Below are 17,279 nucleotides of genomic sequence, written 5' to 3'. Positions count from 1 at the left end.
ACTATGGAGGGTGCGATGTACAAACACGCTCTTTTCGAACAAAGGGTATGACGTCATGCAAAACAGAGGACAGCATCGTACTAAATTCTTCCCATTGACTTACCACCCCTACTGATTCCAACCGGTCTTTGAAAACTTCCGCTAACCTTCCTCTCAAAACATCAAATTTAGTTCTTCGAAAACAAGAAACCAGTCTTTTGTTATCAACCTTACCCGAGGAAAAGTTACAGTGAAATCTAACGATACGATGATCACTGGAAGAAAACTCTTCCCCCACCGAAACATGTTCAACTAGATCCTCAGAACTAGTAAGAACTAAATCCAAAATAGCAGTACCCCTAGTGGCTTCTCTTACATGCTGACAAAAAATTTTGGAGCACCAACTTAAGAAAGTCTCTTTTATACTGATCTCTAGATGAAAGGTTCTCCCAATCAATACCCGGGTAATTGAAATCCCCTAGTATGAGAACCCTCTTTCGCTTACACATGTAGGAAATTTATCATGAAATTTGGCGATGTAGTTTGAATCCCTATTCGGTGGATTGTAACAAATCCCAACAATAAGTTTATGATGTCTTTTGTTTTCAAGCTCAACCCATATAGTTTCAATATCACTTCTCTGCACGTTACACTCTCTAGCCTTCAAACATGATTTCACGTATATCAGCACTCCAATATTTATCTAGAGATATTAAATAAATGAAATCAACATATTTTCGCAACTTATCTCTGTGTTGGCAAGTTTAAATTGGTTTTAATTTAATTTATATGAGAAAACTGTTCTCGAAAAACTAATAAAATAGTTGAGTTCATTCTCGTTGTGTGTACAGTTCTTAAAAATGGCAATTTTCGAGCCAAGTAAAACTTGCCACTTGCGAACACAGAGATAAGTGGGGTAATTTTGACCTCACGGATCAATGGTATAGAAGTAGGACAAACTAGAAAAATCATAATTTGTCAAACACGTGTAAACAACTAGCTTTAAAGGTACCGAAAATAAGATGGTCCAAATGCATTCCTTTCTCAAGGGCTGTCAAGATGAAAAAGGCGTGGGGTCAAGATGACCCTACCACACCAGATAAGGGTTAAAATACGACAACCATAAATATTTTTATGGGCATTGTGTATAATATTTTAACATGTACATATAGTCTTTAGTTTTTATGATTTCATTTTTAATTGGGGGTTGCTGTATTTTAGAAATATATGACATTCATATTTTTTCAATCAAATCAAATTTATTATCATTACACAAGTACAAAAAAAAGGAGAAAAATATAGAAGAAAAATTAGCAAGGGGTTAAGTAAAGACCCATTCTGTTAAATATTAGTAAAAATTAGCATGGGAAACAAAGTTTTGAACGGATAGCATTGGATATATATGATTCATGGCAACTGAAGAGTGCGATTTAAAAACAGTTTTACATGTTGCATCAATTTTTTTTAAATTAGAAACAAAAGCAAAAAACAACAAGATGCAGTACGTAAATAAATTCAAATGTTACGTTATTTAAGAGTTATATGAGCACAACAGAAAAACATTAAAAAAAATTTCTATACCATCAAGTGAGAATATGAATTGCTTGACACATTTTTTTAAGGATGATAAATTATTATTGTGAGTGATTTCTGGTGGTAATGTATTGTAGAATTTTGGGATAAGATAAGCAAAATGTTTCTTCAAAAGTGTTTTATGAGGTAACAGGAGTGAATACGAATTATTTAGTCTATTTGAAGGTAGTGAGAACTGACCTTTAAAAAGGAGGAAAATGGATTTATAGAAATATAACTGACGTAATGTAAGTATTCCGAGATGCTGATGAAGTTGTATTGATAGTGTTGTACAGCTTCATCAGTAATAACTTCATCAATAATTACGTAATGTAAGTTATCAAGATGTTCATGAAGTTGTATTTGTTATGGGCATCTTTATCTCAGCCACCTCATTGGGTATTTTGATTGTGGTGACCTTGTGTTTCTATTTTTGCAGACTTAAAAATAGCAATTAAATTTTTCACTTTTTAGAAAGAATAAAAATGATGTTTGTGAGTGGTCAAGGAGTTAGTCTTACCCGTACTGGCTATCAGAAAGAAATTAGATACTGTTAAAGTCTCAACAATGTTTTGAAGCTATATATTGATCTAAATTCAGTGGCCAAAATAAGTATATGAATATTGAAGCAAAATGAATGAATAAATGAAAGTGTGTATACAGTAGACTCTCTCGATAATTCGGCCGTGCGCTAATCCGTCTCTTTCAGTAATCCGGCGTTTCTTAGGCGGGTTTTCTTCAAGCCGTGGCAGAACATGTGACTACATGTCTTTGCACAGAAATTTATATCATTTGAATGGGCTTTTTCCATTCACTTCCAGTAATCCGGCACACCCTGATCTTATATGTGCCGGATTTACGAGAGTCTACTGTACATATATATCAGGGTGGATCAGACAGTAGCTGCAACGGTTAGTGGGAACGTGTGCTATACGAAATGGGATAATGGTGCATTTAAAAACATGATTGCCAGTAAAAACGCCAAAAAATAAATATATGCGTTCTAAATTCACCAAAAATCCTATACCTAAAATAAACTTCAATATTTGAAATTGTTAATATACCATTTGTATACCATTTCATAATATTTGTATATTGAAACAAATCTCTTTTGAACACTGTAAGGTTCAAGAGAAAAGGAGTGGGAAGAAGGCCTGGGAGAAACAGAAGTCGGGCCAAGGTCGTGGCCAAGTCCAAAATGATATCAGAAACGTGGAGGGAAACCCACGTGGGCACACAATATGGGGAAAAGAAGCTGTACTTAAGAGTCAATATCACTTTTGCAGGGCAACCCCTGCGGAGGGTCACATGTCAAAGGGTCGGCATGAATTGTGTACTGCAATCCAGCCACATCTAGTTCACGAGTGTTTCATGAGAACTCGCAAGATATCGGCTGGCATCCCGCATCGACTCACGTACAGGGTCACTTGGATGCTGATCTTATCAAGAAATTCTGAAGTCCAGGAAAAAAAAAGAAGGCTGGTCAATTTTATTGATTTGCAAACCAGTTGCTATCCGCTCTACAACAGCGAAGATGGGATTCATGGCCGAAGTGCAATCCAGATCTGTGCTAGAGACTCGTGAATTCAATGTCTTGATGCATATATAAAATTCATTTTCATGCCCAAAGATGGTCACAGTACAATGTATTCGTACGATATCAGCACGCGTTTTTCCAAGCAAATACACACGTACTTTTGCGTTTGCGGAAATGTCCCGTTCGGTAATGCAACGATTGAGAGAGAGAGAAAAACTACTCTAGATCCATATACATAACCAGGAAAGACATACATCAACTATTCGATCAAATTGATGAAAATTTGCGTGAAAATATTCATGTATTAATACGTTTTATGACAGGTGTTCTAATTTTTTAAAACAAAGTGGAAAAATAATTTGGCATTTTATGACTCATTCAATCTACTTTATGCAAAATTTTCGCCACCAATATGCTCAAGAAGAACCTTTTAGAAGATGGAAATGCTAATTACAACCGTATAATTAATTTCCTCCGCTTTCCAACTTGAGCATTTCGTGAACTGCTCTCGAAAATTTCTCGGGTGATCTAATTTTTAAAAAAAACTTGTACATGTGTTTTTTTTGTTTTGTTTTTACAGGACGACGGAAACATATTGAGATCTCTGGCTTTACTGAGAGTCGGTCAGCTGTTCTTGGACGCCAACTTCCCGCCACTGGAATCATCGCTTTACTACAGCCATCGGCTCGTTGAGGGCAAAATCGTATGGATGCGTCCTCATGTGAGTATTTTCGATTCTCTCTATGACTTAGTCGATAAATTTAGCTTCCGTTGAAACCTTTAGGCCGGTCGTCCACTCGCAGCGACTTGAAGCGATAAACCAGTAGCGCGCAGTTGTCCGTATTTACCAGATTGATATGATTGCACAGAACGTAAAAGAACGTCCTCCACTGCAAACGATCTTGAGCGAGGACATCAGCACACGACCGAGAAATCGCGATGACTCCAATTAGATTGGGAATATACGCGTCTTGTATTATCTGCTCATGTGCAGTATGGTGTTGTTTACTTTTTCTCTCTCAGCCCCGTCTCGCTCCGGTTTTATTTTTCCTTCGGTGGGTATTTCTCTCCGTGCAGATGAGTCCCCGTCACTCCTTGCTCGCGTGAGCATGAAAGCTCAAAATTTGATGATTGCCGTTGATTGGTAAGTAGTAATCGATCATGAATAATTATTTATCTATTTACAACAAGAACGCTTTCTCCGAGTTTGTGTCAGATATATCATTAAGTATGGACTAGTTGCGCCTTAGACTTCAAACAGGCCGGTAACGTTTTTTCAGAGCTCCGTGCCACGAGAAACTTCAAGTCTGGTAGCCGACCCCAAATGTTGTAGGCTCGGTAGCCTTACCCGAGTGGCCAGCGCAACGGCCGTAGGGAATACTGTTGTGTAATTTCATCAAATTTCTTCTTTCTGTTTTTGTGTTTTGGAACGCTATCATATTCGTGCCGTTGTGAATTTTTTTTTTTTTTTTTTTTTCTCTCAAGAGGAGGGCACCCAGGATAGTCCCAACTCTTGTGTGTCTCCTGTTCTAATCTTGTGATCAGCCGGCTTCAGGATGTATTTTTAATTAATTTTTTGAGAAGTGTAGTGTTTCTGTGTATTCATTTTGGATTTATGCGGGAGCCGTAATTTGTAAGTACTTTGACATTCGACATTATATAACTTTTTAATTTGCGTGACAACCCTTCAATTGTTTGTGATGGAACTGTCGGCCGATTCTTATTGAACAGTTTTAAACTTTTGTGGATCAAATCGGTTCATAAATGTGAAAGTTATTAAGGTTCTACCAAAGCATACTCTCTGTGGCCACCTTAGTATTGATTAAGGCAGAAAACTTTGAACAATTAAATTTTTTCCTTCTGCTTGAATTTTATAATTTTTAATGCATATATATGTTTTGGCCGAGTATTTAAAATGGTCATATGTCTGAGTCACGTTCGGTTCCCGAGATAATAGCTTGATTAGTTTAAAACTGCAAAACCAATTAGTGGTAATGACATGTTTTCTAATGAACATTTGGTGAACTTGTTTACATAATATTTTCGCTGATTTTTTGTACTATTTTTTGATATATTTGTTTTGTTGCGGCCCTGGTTGTTTGTGCACATTTTCAACTGGGTTTTCTCATTGATTGTTTTAATTGTATTTTTGTCGCGCCATTTTGCTTCTCCAGACCTATAAAAAAGAAAATATATATATATATATGTAGGTGTATATATGTTGATGTTTCGATATACTTATCCTAATACTTAGAACAGGAAGTGATAGACTGGCATATTATATATACCTTCATATCTCGGAGCTAAAAAATAGTATAACGGTTTTTTGTGAACGTCTTTTGAGCTGTCAGATACAAAACCTCATAAATAGTGCGCTACATTTTCAGTACCTTTGTGTGTGCTTTCCCAACTGTCAAACTCAGAAGTCGTAAACAGTAAACGTCTTTCCAGCTGTCCAGATGTCCTTCCAGCTCCGTTATATACATAACCACCTGCCTCATAGATGTGCTGTATATATTTTTATATTTATTTATTCAAGTGTGTATATATTGTGAATTTTTCCATTTAGTGTTGGAAGTTGATTGGTCTTACCTAATTCTATAGTGATTGAGTATTGATTGATTTTTGGGAGACTTGATTTCTATTTATAGCATATTTTCTCGGAAGGGGGGGAAAAAAATAATAATAATATCGGAAGGTAAATATACTGCTAATTGTCATTGATTAGTTATGTGAAATTTGGTACCCTAATTGCTTCTACTACTTGTGAACTGCACAAATCATAACGTTTTGCCTCACGAATTCATAAACACCAAACTCGATATTGTTCGACCGTTTTTGCTGGCAATTGGAGCGCTAATTTGTTCACCTGATCAAAATTCAATCTTGTAACTTGTAACCTTGTTTTTATATTCTATTGGTGTATATCTTCTTGCACTTGAGTTTTGCGTGAAATCGCATAAATGTTTTCGTCTAAAATCCGCTAATTGGATTTGCTAATCGGTAAGTGATTGGGGATTTTTAACTCCAGAAATTACTTTCCGATTCGAGTCAAATTTGGTGTTGTTGTGTTTTTTTTTTTTTTTTTTTTGTTTTTTTTTTTTTTTTTAAATAACAGTTGGCCGTTCTTGTGATATGCATTTGGAATTTCTGTGATTTTTTTTTTTTTTTAGGTATTTTTTGGCAACATTTTGCATCTTTTCACTTTTTGCTTTTTTGTATTTTTTTTTTTTTTTTACTATGATACATATATATGGACATATTTTCTCTCGTGGTACATTTTACATTGTTGCACTAATTCGCTTAAGTTTGGAAATTTCTCTGCAACCTCTAACAATATACGATATTCAGTGCTAATTTGGTGTTTCTTGCAAATATTTCCATTGAACTTTTTCATGATGGATGACAATACTCCAAAGACGTCCTCGCGATTCCAGAAATTGGAGAACACAGTGCATCAAATGAAAACTCGACTAAAATATAGACTGAGAAACTACCTCAAGTCAAGGGTGCTTAATGACTCACTCAAGATATTCAGCCGGGTTCATCAGAACTTAACAGAGGATGAGGATGACACAATAGACATCACCAAATCATCTTTTGACTCCACCAAATCGAGTATGTTGGACAATTCAGACCCTTCGACTGATGCTGACATCAGTTTCACATCGATGAATCCACGACAAAAACTTCTTGTATCAACAGATGAGGTATGCAGGACGGATAAAATCAAGTCTCCTCAACTTGAGATTGGTCTACCAATATCAGAAGAACCAACCGTTAGCGCTGAGGATGGAGAAGCTGGTACATCAGAAGTCCAGGAGATCATCCATGACACGTTATCCCAACTCTCGGCTAAGACAACGGACACAACGACAGAGTCCCTGAAACAATGCAACATCCTTGAGGGAATTAAACAGGACGGAAGACCCAACAATATGGCCACGGAATCTTCAAACACCCTAGAATCAGTATCATCCAATATCTCTAGGTCCAAGTTCTTCTTGGTATCACCAATGGGCAATTCAACCCCCCTGACTACAATAATGGATTCCCAGGATAATGATGACTTGACCGCAAAAGACCAGAACACCATGGAAAATACTTTTACGAGACAAAATTTTGGAAACTCAGTTAATGAGTTTCTTTCACGTAATAGCAACATCTGCAGGCAATCTCAAGAGAAGGATGCACCGAATCCTGTAGATTCACCAAATACTTCCTCGAAAAGAAACAAAAAAGGGCAGAAAAAGACGAGGAAATCAAAAAATAAGGTAGATAAATTCCTCGACATCCCGTACTCAACGACGAACAAAGAACATCTTGATGGCAATAGTACCAAAGGAGCAAAAACTACTCAACTGGATAAGAACAGTCAACTGGAAATAACAGGAATCCCTGGAGAGTTGAATCCTGCGGTTGTACCGGAAAAATTGATCCTTCCTGACGATGGTGCGTCAGCAACAATAGAAAGATCGTTAATCTCCAATGAACGATCAATTATTCGAAATGAAATCCTAGAAGAAAGTGTGAACTTAACTCCAATACAAAATAATTCCTGTAATTACAGCAATAAAAATTGTGGACATAACTACTCTTCAAGCAGTCCCGCACTGGATGCACAACGAGTTTTAAAGAATACAGAACAAATTGCATCAACATCCAAGAATACGAATATAATAGATATTTTCTCACCAAGGAAATTTATAAATGGTGTCTTCAACATCCAGGATATTTTCCAAGAGCTAACACAAATAATTAGATATTCCACAGGAGAGGGAAAAAATTTTAAATTCGGAATACCTACGCTCCAAAGAAAAAAGGCCGAAAAACTCCTGGAAATTATCAACATATGGGCAATCGGCACCCACAATGAGGAAGTAGAAGATAATAGTATATCGACACAGGATATTGTCGAAACTTCAGTTCAAGAAAGATCTCAACATAAAGACATTCAACTTGAACGAAATGGAAACAAAAAGAGTTTTCAAAAAACAGATAAATCCACTCAGACTGGAGAAGTAATAGAGCGGACCCTACAAGATATCCTGGAAGAACAAAGAATTTTCGAAGAACCTCTTCCTCAACGGTCTTTTCAACAGAGGAGTAATCGAATGGGAAATAATTCTGAAAAAAGTAAAAGAAGCAGCCAGAGTAACCGTCTCAAAGAAATTGTACATCGACAACTAGGGAACACCAATCAAGAATTCATAATCCCACCACCACATGAATTCTCATCCGAATCTGATCCTCTAACTAACTCGGACGAAGTTTATGCTGATCAAGATCCAACGGGAGAAATTCAACAACGAGAAATTATTCAGGATAAACAGAGACCTTCTATTCAGGAAAAAATGTTCCATATGGCTGGATATGACCAAACCACCCACAACTATGAGGGGACCGCAACAGAAGAAGGTTGGACAGTGGTCCAACGCAACAAGAAGAATAACAAATATTTTAACTGGAGACAACTTCAATCGCATCGAAAACAAAGGATGCAAATGGAGAATAATCAGCGATTAACAGACAGAAAATCCTATGCCCTCAAACAAACTGGAAAAAATTGGAAGAATAATTCAACACCGAGGGCTAGAACTTTTTCCCAACGTAAGAAGGAGCTGGTCCAATATAAAACTACACGTAGGAATGAACAACAGAATAAAAGCTCTTCCCCTCTAAGAAGGTGCACCTTCAATACTTCTTCAACAAGACCACAGTACCCGGCAGTAGGTTCAACTCAACATCGTAATTCAGGCAAAGTCAACACTGGAAATATTGAAATAATCTCAAATAAGATGAAAAAAGTCAGATTCTCAGATCCGCTGACCTCCTTTGCCGAAGTCGTCAGGAATGGTGAAATGGTGCAAGAGACATCCGGAAGGATCTTATCACAGAACTGGCATATTCATACTTGGTTCTTCTCTCCAACCAAGGGGAACAACAGAGTAATTTACGACGATCTTCTTTCACAAATACATTACTCTAATATTATCAAAGCTGACGCAAAGCAACATATCACGGCCAAACTTACAAGCAAGGGTATTTCAATCTCCGGGAAATCTTCAACCATCAGGTCTCAAGTTATCAAGGAAATACACAACAACTTCAAACTTAAATTCAACATCTTCATTGCTTAATTTCAATACCCAATACCTTGTTTTCTTTCATGGCACCTAATCTAAAACTTCTACAATTTAACAGTAATAGATGCAGGAACGCAATGGCGCTTCTCCCACTGAGAGCAACTAAACACTCGTGGGATATTTTGCTGCTTCAAGAACCTCTTTTCGGCAATGGAAGACTTCGTGAACTCCCAACCAGCTGGCCTCGGTGGATGTCAAAGAATAATAAAGCTGCAATTGTCATTGCCAATAAAAAAATAATTGGAGCAACATTCGCGATAATGACAAATTGCGTAGCCATCAGAATTTCTACCGACAGAGGTGAGATTATACTAGTCTCAGCCTATTCGTCTCCGTACTCGAAAATCGAATTAACCATTCAAGAACTTAACCTGATCTATAGCAAGGCCGGAGATCTCCCAGTTCTCATTTCTGCTGATATGAATGCACACCACAGCAGCTGGGGTTATAAAGACACAAACACTAGGGGCTGGATGCTCTTGGATTTTTCTAGAGCTAATCATTTAATTTTTCATAATGATGGCACAACAACTTATGACCACTATGGTGCTACTGGTGCCCCCGATGTGACGTTGTCTAACTGTGTTCCCCCATTGGACCATATAACCTGGAAGGCAAGAAACGAGGACGTCGCACATAGTCCTCATTGCTACATTGAGATCACCGTCCAAGATCATCCTGTTCTTTGCAGCACAATTAAATACTCCAACTCTAAAAGAAGAATACACAAATTCTTAAAAATGCTTGAAGATAATATGCAAGTTCACCTACAGGAAATAAAATCTATTTCCTCGGTTCAACAGCTTGAAGAACATACTAATAATCTTTTTGAATCTATAGAAAATAAAGGTCACACGTACCTGTTGGTCTCTAAGCAAAAGAAGCACTACTTCGACGATTGGTGGACGAAGGAATTGGAGATGGCGAGGAGGAAATCCAGGGCAAGCAAACGAAAATATTTAGCTGCCAATACTAATAACAAGGAGACTTTGCGAGTTATCTTCCACCGTAACAGAGCCACATATTCTCGACTTATCCGTCAAACAAAGCGGAAATCGTGGAGGGAAATTTGTAGCGCAGCCACAGACCCATATGGCACTTTTTACAAAGCAACGGTTAAACAGTCGTCACTCTCACCCCAAATTTTCTTCCAGAAAAATATTGAAGGAAACATTTCAGTCAAGGAACAAGCCAAGCGCCAACTCGAAGAATTCTTCCCATCAAATTCTGATTCTTCTCCTGTACAGGTCTGCGCCGCGTCATCATCTCTATGCCCAGACAACAAAAAGATCAAATTTTCGGAATTGTGGCATATCGCCTCGCATCTAAATAAGAAAAAGGCCCCAGGAATTGATGCCATCAACAATGTGGTCATGCAAGCACTCCTGAAAAAATTTCCTGATGTCTTTCTTTCTCTCTTCAATAAATGCCTGGATCTCGGCCACTTTCCTCTTCATTTCAAAATAAGTAACGTCTTATTCTTTTTGAAAAAGGATAGAGACCCTACGAAAACCAAATCCTTCAGACCAATCCACCTTCTGTCCACTTTTGGAAAGCTGTTGGAGAAAGTCGTATGCCAAAGAGTCTCCTACGTTCTGGATAAACACGATGTTTTCAGCCCTCTACAGTATGGTTTTCGCCACGGGAAATCTGCTGAACATGCGCTACTGGCAATCACCAACGAAATACAGAGACAGAAAAAGAAAAAACATAATGTCATTATTATCACAATTGACATCCAGGGTGCATTCGACAACATCAATCACGATATTCTTGTTTCTAAATTAATGAACTTGCCAATCCCTTCAAATCTTGTTAGATTTCTTTTCAGCCTTCTACAAGAAAGGATGGTCCAAATGAACACTTCTCAAGGACCGGTTCGCCATAAGATGACAAGGGGATGTCCTCAGGGCTCTTGCTCAGGTCCCCTTCTTTGGAATCTGTTCATAAATGACATTCTTTCCATCTCCTGGCCTAATAATGTTCGGGTCCAGGCCTACGCTGACGACATCACAGTTATGGTCTCGGGACCGACAGTGGAAAGGACGGGTAACTTAGCATCCTCGATCCTCAACACAATAAATCATTGGCTTGGGGAACATAAGCTGGAGATGGCAATGGAGAAAACTAGATTCATGTGGATCTCCCCGAAACGACCTCCGTCCATTCGACTTGGCGAACAATTCATCAAGAGATTTTCAAACATCAAGATTCTTGGAGTCGTTTTTGATGACAAATGTAATTGGTACGAACACATATCGAAAATCTCATTAAGGATCAATGCACTTCTCCCTCGATTCTGGTGCTCCACTGGCAAGAACTGGGGCATCAGTGTTAGAATGCGCAGAATATTATATTTAACTGTCGCACAGCGGATAATAGCATATGGTGCCACTGCATGGGGAGGTAAACTTACGGAGGAGCAAGGTAGAAGACTTGATTCCATCCAGAGAGGTTGCCTATTATATATTCTGAAAGCATACTCCACCTCACCCACAAATGCATTACAGGTTCTAGCCGGCTTACCCCCACTGCGCTTGGTCATTGGTTTTGAAGCTAAAAAGGGTTTACTACTCAGAAACAAACAAAATATCGAGCTTCAGGATGGCACCAACATCAGTTCTTCCCAGCTCCAGACCAAGACAACAGGTTGGACTCATCACCCAGCGGATTATCCACAAGAAGAACAGATCTCCACTGCACCTGCAAAAATAGGGCAGGAGAATACCGACCTTAACATCTTCACGGACGGTTCAAAATCAGAAAACGGCGTGGCTGCAGCCTTCATCATACTTAAAGGAGGTATGGAAATCTACAAATGGTCATGTAAATTAAATGACTCAAATACTGTGTTCCAATCGGAGCTTTTTGCAATTCATATGGCCGTCCAAAAGGCTCTAGAATGTAAAAAACCAGTGAGTATATACACTGACTCTCTGTCATCCATATTTGCCATCAAAGACCCATTATCTCAACATCGTATGGCCCGACAAATCCGTGAAGTTCTATGTGACAATCCACATATTAAAATTGCTTGGGTGAAAGCCCATGAGGGCACATATGGTAATGAACGGGCCGATCAACTGGCCAAATCAGCGACGACCAGAGCTTCACCAGATTTCACGATATTTCTCCCCGTGTCATGGGCAACCAACATTCTTCATGAAGAAATGATGACCAAATGGCAGCATCGATGGTCTAACGAGAGAAAGACTGGTCGCAAAATTTTCGCTCTGCTCCCCACCGTTAACTGCAAGCTTAGGAAATGGACTAGGGAAATGATCCTCTTCTTTTCCGAACACGGTCCATTTCCCGCCTACCTTGCCAGGTTCCACAAGAGAACAGAAAAGTGCAAATGCGGGGAGGAGGGCACATCGTACCATTACGCGACCACTTGCCCTTTGACCGCGAATCTACACATCCGGGTCCAGGCAAATGATGTTCAATCGTGGATGACTTCAGTGCTCAATACCTCTGGTCTCCACGATCAAATTAAAATGCTCATCAATCAACTTGAAAATAATCAAGACTCTTTCATCCATCCTAGACCAGTGACTGGTATTGTAGAGGGTCATGATGTAGGTGATTCTTGCTCAGACTCAGATTACGAACCATAAACTTTTCATTCTTTCATCGAACAACGAGGTTTCACATGAATTCCCATTGTCAACTCTTAGTGAAATTAGAACAATGATGTTCTTCAGATTTCCGTTGCCTTTCTTATACTTTTTCACATATTCATGTATCTTTTCTATGTATGTTTGTATGTATCTATGTATCTTTTCTTGTAATCTTTTCTATGTATTTGCATTTACTCACATGTATCCATATATATATTTGTAAGCTCTACGATCTACTGTAGTGAACCATGAATTACCACAACGCTGGTTTTGTTCTGGAATGCATTTTGGACTGTGATGTTTTGTGAGACTATTTTGTGTCTAGTCTCTCGAATTCCCACTGCTCTGTAATCCTGGATATTCATCGGATGGACTGTGATGTTTCATGGGAATATTTTTCACCATATCACTGTATATATATATATATATATTTTTTTTTTTTTTTTTATTTATTTTTTTTTTTTTTTCTCTTCTGTCCCGCTCATTTAACAGAACTGCGATGTTTGTCATGTTCTTTCCTGACAATTTCCACTTGATGTTAAGCACTTGCTGTCATTTTTGTTCAGTGCTTCCATGTGCCATGTATGCATGTTTTCTTTCAGGTGGCAAAGAAGCTGAAGCGAGTGATTGGTAACCGAGATCCCAAGGGTCCATCTGCGGATGGATTGGTGGGGACGGAGTGCGGTGTTGGCATGGACGGGCGCGGGCTGCCGGAGGGGGACGGACGTTTGGTTCCGTTCTGTTGCTCCTTTGGGCGATGAGTGGCGGACGGGGGTGTTCCCTCGTGGACTGGGGGAGCCGAGTGCCTCGGAATGTTTTTGCTGGGTCGGAGATCTGGCGGGCGGTCCACCTGTACTCCTTCTTGACCATCGGAGGTTTCCGGGAGCTTCCCAGAGTGTGGCTGCTTGGGATGGAGTGGGGTCCCGGCGGGACGGACCCGGTGGCTTGCGAGTCGGGGGATGTTCGCCGGGCCCGGATGTCAGGAGAGTTCTTCCAGCATGGCCCAGCCGCAAGGTAATCCGCTTATATCCCGCAAGGGACAGAGCGGGGGCCATGTTTGGTGTTATATATTAAGTATGGACTTGATAAATTTCTTCACAAAATTTTAGTTTTTCAATATTTTCTCAAGATTATTTAACTAACACACTCATCTGCATGGAGTGCAGTGCGAATTCAGTGGCGTGTAAAGGTCACTTTCAGTGGACGACGTCAGACGTCCTTAGTCGTAGAACTTAATGTCGGCTATTACCGCTCGCTTTGCTTGCCGAATGTTGTCCCTTCCAGTGCTTGACCGGCCTCACTATCGGTTATTGTTGCCGCTGTGCGGTCGTGTGGTGATAGTAACGGATGCGCATTGCAAGGTTCGAATCCACCGGCGGCGGCGATATAGTTGTTGGTCGGCTGAAGTTGATTTTCTGTGGTGATCAACTTTGAGATGCCAATGCGAGCCGATCTCTCCGTTAAAATGTCTCGCCACTGGGAGCAAAAGATCTACAACGGTACAAATATTCAATAATTACAATCGACTTATTATTTGAAAAGTAGATGGCAGGATACTAAAAATTCACACACAGTACGCTACGTACGCACTCAGACTATCACATATGCACACTTCCGTCACAACTCATCCGTAGCAAATTCTCCATGGCAATAGACTGCAGTTGTGCTCGGTTTCAAAGAAAGAAAGCAGTTATATTGTTCTTCAACTGACCATTTTTTTTATCATTTTTGTCGCACCACAGTCATTTTCTGCACACGAGGGCTAATTAGACCGGGACCTACAATTTATTGCCGATTCCGAACGGCAGGCTTGTTTTTTATACTCATCGAGAGGTTGGTGCGCTAACCCCTAGATGGGGACTCCCTGCGGTAGCAATTTTTTGCTGCGGTCAAGTCGCCGTTTTTTTGTTGTACCCTGTGTCAGGAAAGTCTTCTGACAAGGACGAACCCGGTATCGAGCTCGCGACACCTCTAAACACCCTTTGGTACTTTAGGAGAGCATCGTATCGACCGGGCTACCGCGAACTTCTTCAACTGACCTTATAGGCCTATTGAGAAGTTACTTTATTTGGAATCGCTATTGCCTGTTATAATAACAAAAATAGAACAACGGAAAGGGCGAATGTCCCGAAAATACGAAATTTCCTATGCATTTAGACACACCACGGGGGCCGTCTTCAGAAGAAAAATATAACCACTATCACGTTGACCGGGGATCTCACTTGGGTTGGTTACCAAATACCAACTCTGACCACGATATCTGACTTGAACAGATGTATTTGTTCAGCTGCGCAACCGAGAGATAAGATTTGGTAGCCAACCCAAGTGAGATCCCCGGTCAACGTGATAGCAGTTTCTGATCAGTCAAGATGATGTTCAATCGGAAATATTTTTTTGCACTACATCAATCATTTTGTCTATACGCGTGTCTACAGAAAATTTTGTTGATGTTATTTGAATCTTGTAGGAGATCATCCCGGAGCCGAAGTTGTTGATAGACAGCATAAGCCGCCACGACATCGTGCAGGGAGTTCTCGCCGACTGCTGGTTCCTGTCATCGTGCGCGGCCGTTGCTCAGAGGCCAGATCTTATGAGAAGAGTTCAGTAATATTAAATAATACTCTCGTATGTTTTTAAAGCACAGTTTTCATCTCGAGTTTTTGCCGACATCAATTTACCGCCGTATTTCCGCAATGCAGTGGTATCATTATTGAGCTTAGAGTTGATGGTGTCGTGTAGTTCACTGTGCACGAGTTTGAAATTGTTTATTATCTTTTGTCACACAGGTAATAGCTCCATGCCAGCCCTTATACGGAACGGGCTACAGAGGCATCATACGCTTCCGTTTCTGGAGATTCGGCAAGTGGATAAGCGTCTACGTAGACGATCTATTGCCAACGAGAGACGGGGAACTGGTGTTTTCAAGGTGCTCGGACAGACGGGAATTTTGGGTCGCACTTCTTGAGAAAGCTTATGCCAAGTGCGTCCATTTTTATGATCCAAAATGTTAATAACATCAGTTTTCAGTTAGATTAGTATAGGGCCGCAACTAGGTGGGAGAGGGTAGGTGGGTTTGATGGGCAGGGCCAGGGGGGGGGGGGAAGAGTTTTATCATCTAACAAGTGATGTGCAAATTACGGCCCGTGGGCCACATGCAGGTAGTCAAGGAGTTCCATCAGACCCGCCAAACGTGTACCGGTAGAAAAGTATCAGTACACACAACACAATAAATATCTGGGCTGACCATGTTGCCTTCATAAAAATACAGGAATAAATCCATACGGGATATCACAAATTATCGCCAAAAAAATTGTCAAATACAAGTTAAGTTGCTAATTACAGGCATAAAAATTGTCAAAGGCAAGTAAAGTTGCCAACTATCGCTGAAATTGCTGAAAAATCGCTAATGGCAGGAAGTAAGGTGCTTCCACAACACGCAATGGGTGAAAATTTGTAGTTCTCCGAACAAAACGTGAATGTTTGACAAATGTGTGAGATGAATATGTTATATGATATGATAACAATGACTAAGTCGTGGAAAAAACTCGTAATTCTTGATTTCAAAAGTTCAATTAACCCTCATTGAAAATAAGAGAGAAACGAAAAATTTTCTAAAGAGGTTGGAACATCCAAAATTACGGAAACGCTCCGTAAAATACGGGACATATGGTCATACTATACATACGAGTTTCTGGTCCGCGAGAGACAGAAATATCGCATATCTCGCCCATGGACTGAGAAGTTTGGGCACCACTGATCTAACCTCTCCTTTAATATCATAAGGGGGCGCCAAAATGCGTTCTTACCCTCAACTAAACTAATCACCTAGTTGCGGTTCTGGCATTTATTTTCTCGGAACGGTTCTTTGCTGAATATTAACACAGATAAGTGTTTTTTTTTCAGGCTGCACGGATCGTATGAGGCTCTGGAAGGTGGCCAGGCGATGGATGCATTAGTCGACTTGACCAGTGGGCTGTCGGAACGCTACGATTTGGAGTCGGCGCCCCTCAACCTTTACCAATTTCTGGTTCAAGCTTCCAATGGTGGTGCTTTCATCACCTGTTCCAGAAAAGTAAGCAGTCCCGTTCGCAAATGGTTTCAAAGTACATATCAACTCAAAAAAGTTTCTTGCGGAGAATATTTCTAACTACAGGCTGGGCAAAAAGTCCGTAGAAACGTAAAAAATTGATAAAAACCGGAAAAATAATCGAAATAAAAAACGGTTTACGCAGGGTTAGCATCGCTATGTCACGGGAAATTTTTTGACTGGAAAAAATAACTAAAAAAAGCAGCCGATAGGTGCGCTAGTACGAGCGACTTCGGTGGAAATATGCTAATGAGACGGTTATAAGAACTTGCGCTATTAATCCGAACCTTCTGCACCCTGCCGTTGTTGGATTTGTGACTCGCCTGCAATGTGTTGTC

The 17,279-nt window shown here is 39.9% G+C and overlaps 1 protein-coding gene across 2 annotated transcripts in view; it reads left to right on the top strand.

Moving 5' to 3' along the window:
- LOC149075191 (calpain-A-like) overlaps nt 1-17,279 on the top strand; it is a 199,731-nt gene that overhangs the window by 37,959 nt on the left and 144,493 nt on the right. For both annotated transcript variants that reach the window (XM_089242464.1, XM_089242463.1), the window contains exons 3-6: nt 3,669-3,809; nt 15,322-15,453; nt 15,641-15,834; nt 16,758-16,926. In XM_089242464.1, coding sequence (XP_089098590.1) covers nt 3,669-3,809; nt 15,322-15,453; nt 15,641-15,834; nt 16,758-16,926 — 636 coding nt within the window. The remainder of the gene's footprint in view (nt 1-3,668; nt 3,810-15,321; nt 15,454-15,640; nt 15,835-16,757; nt 16,927-17,279) is intronic.

The sequence above is a fragment of the Pholcus phalangioides genome, unplaced genomic scaffold (assembly GCF_987345545.1).
Source record: "Pholcus phalangioides strain wild (caught in Gottingen) unplaced genomic scaffold, Ppha-v1.0 ptg000015l_1, whole genome shotgun sequence".
NCBI lineage: Eukaryota > Metazoa > Arthropoda > Arachnida > Araneae > Pholcidae > Pholcus > Pholcus phalangioides.
The sequence above is the reverse complement of the archived record's forward strand: the minus strand, read 5'-3'. Positions and strand labels throughout refer to the sequence as shown.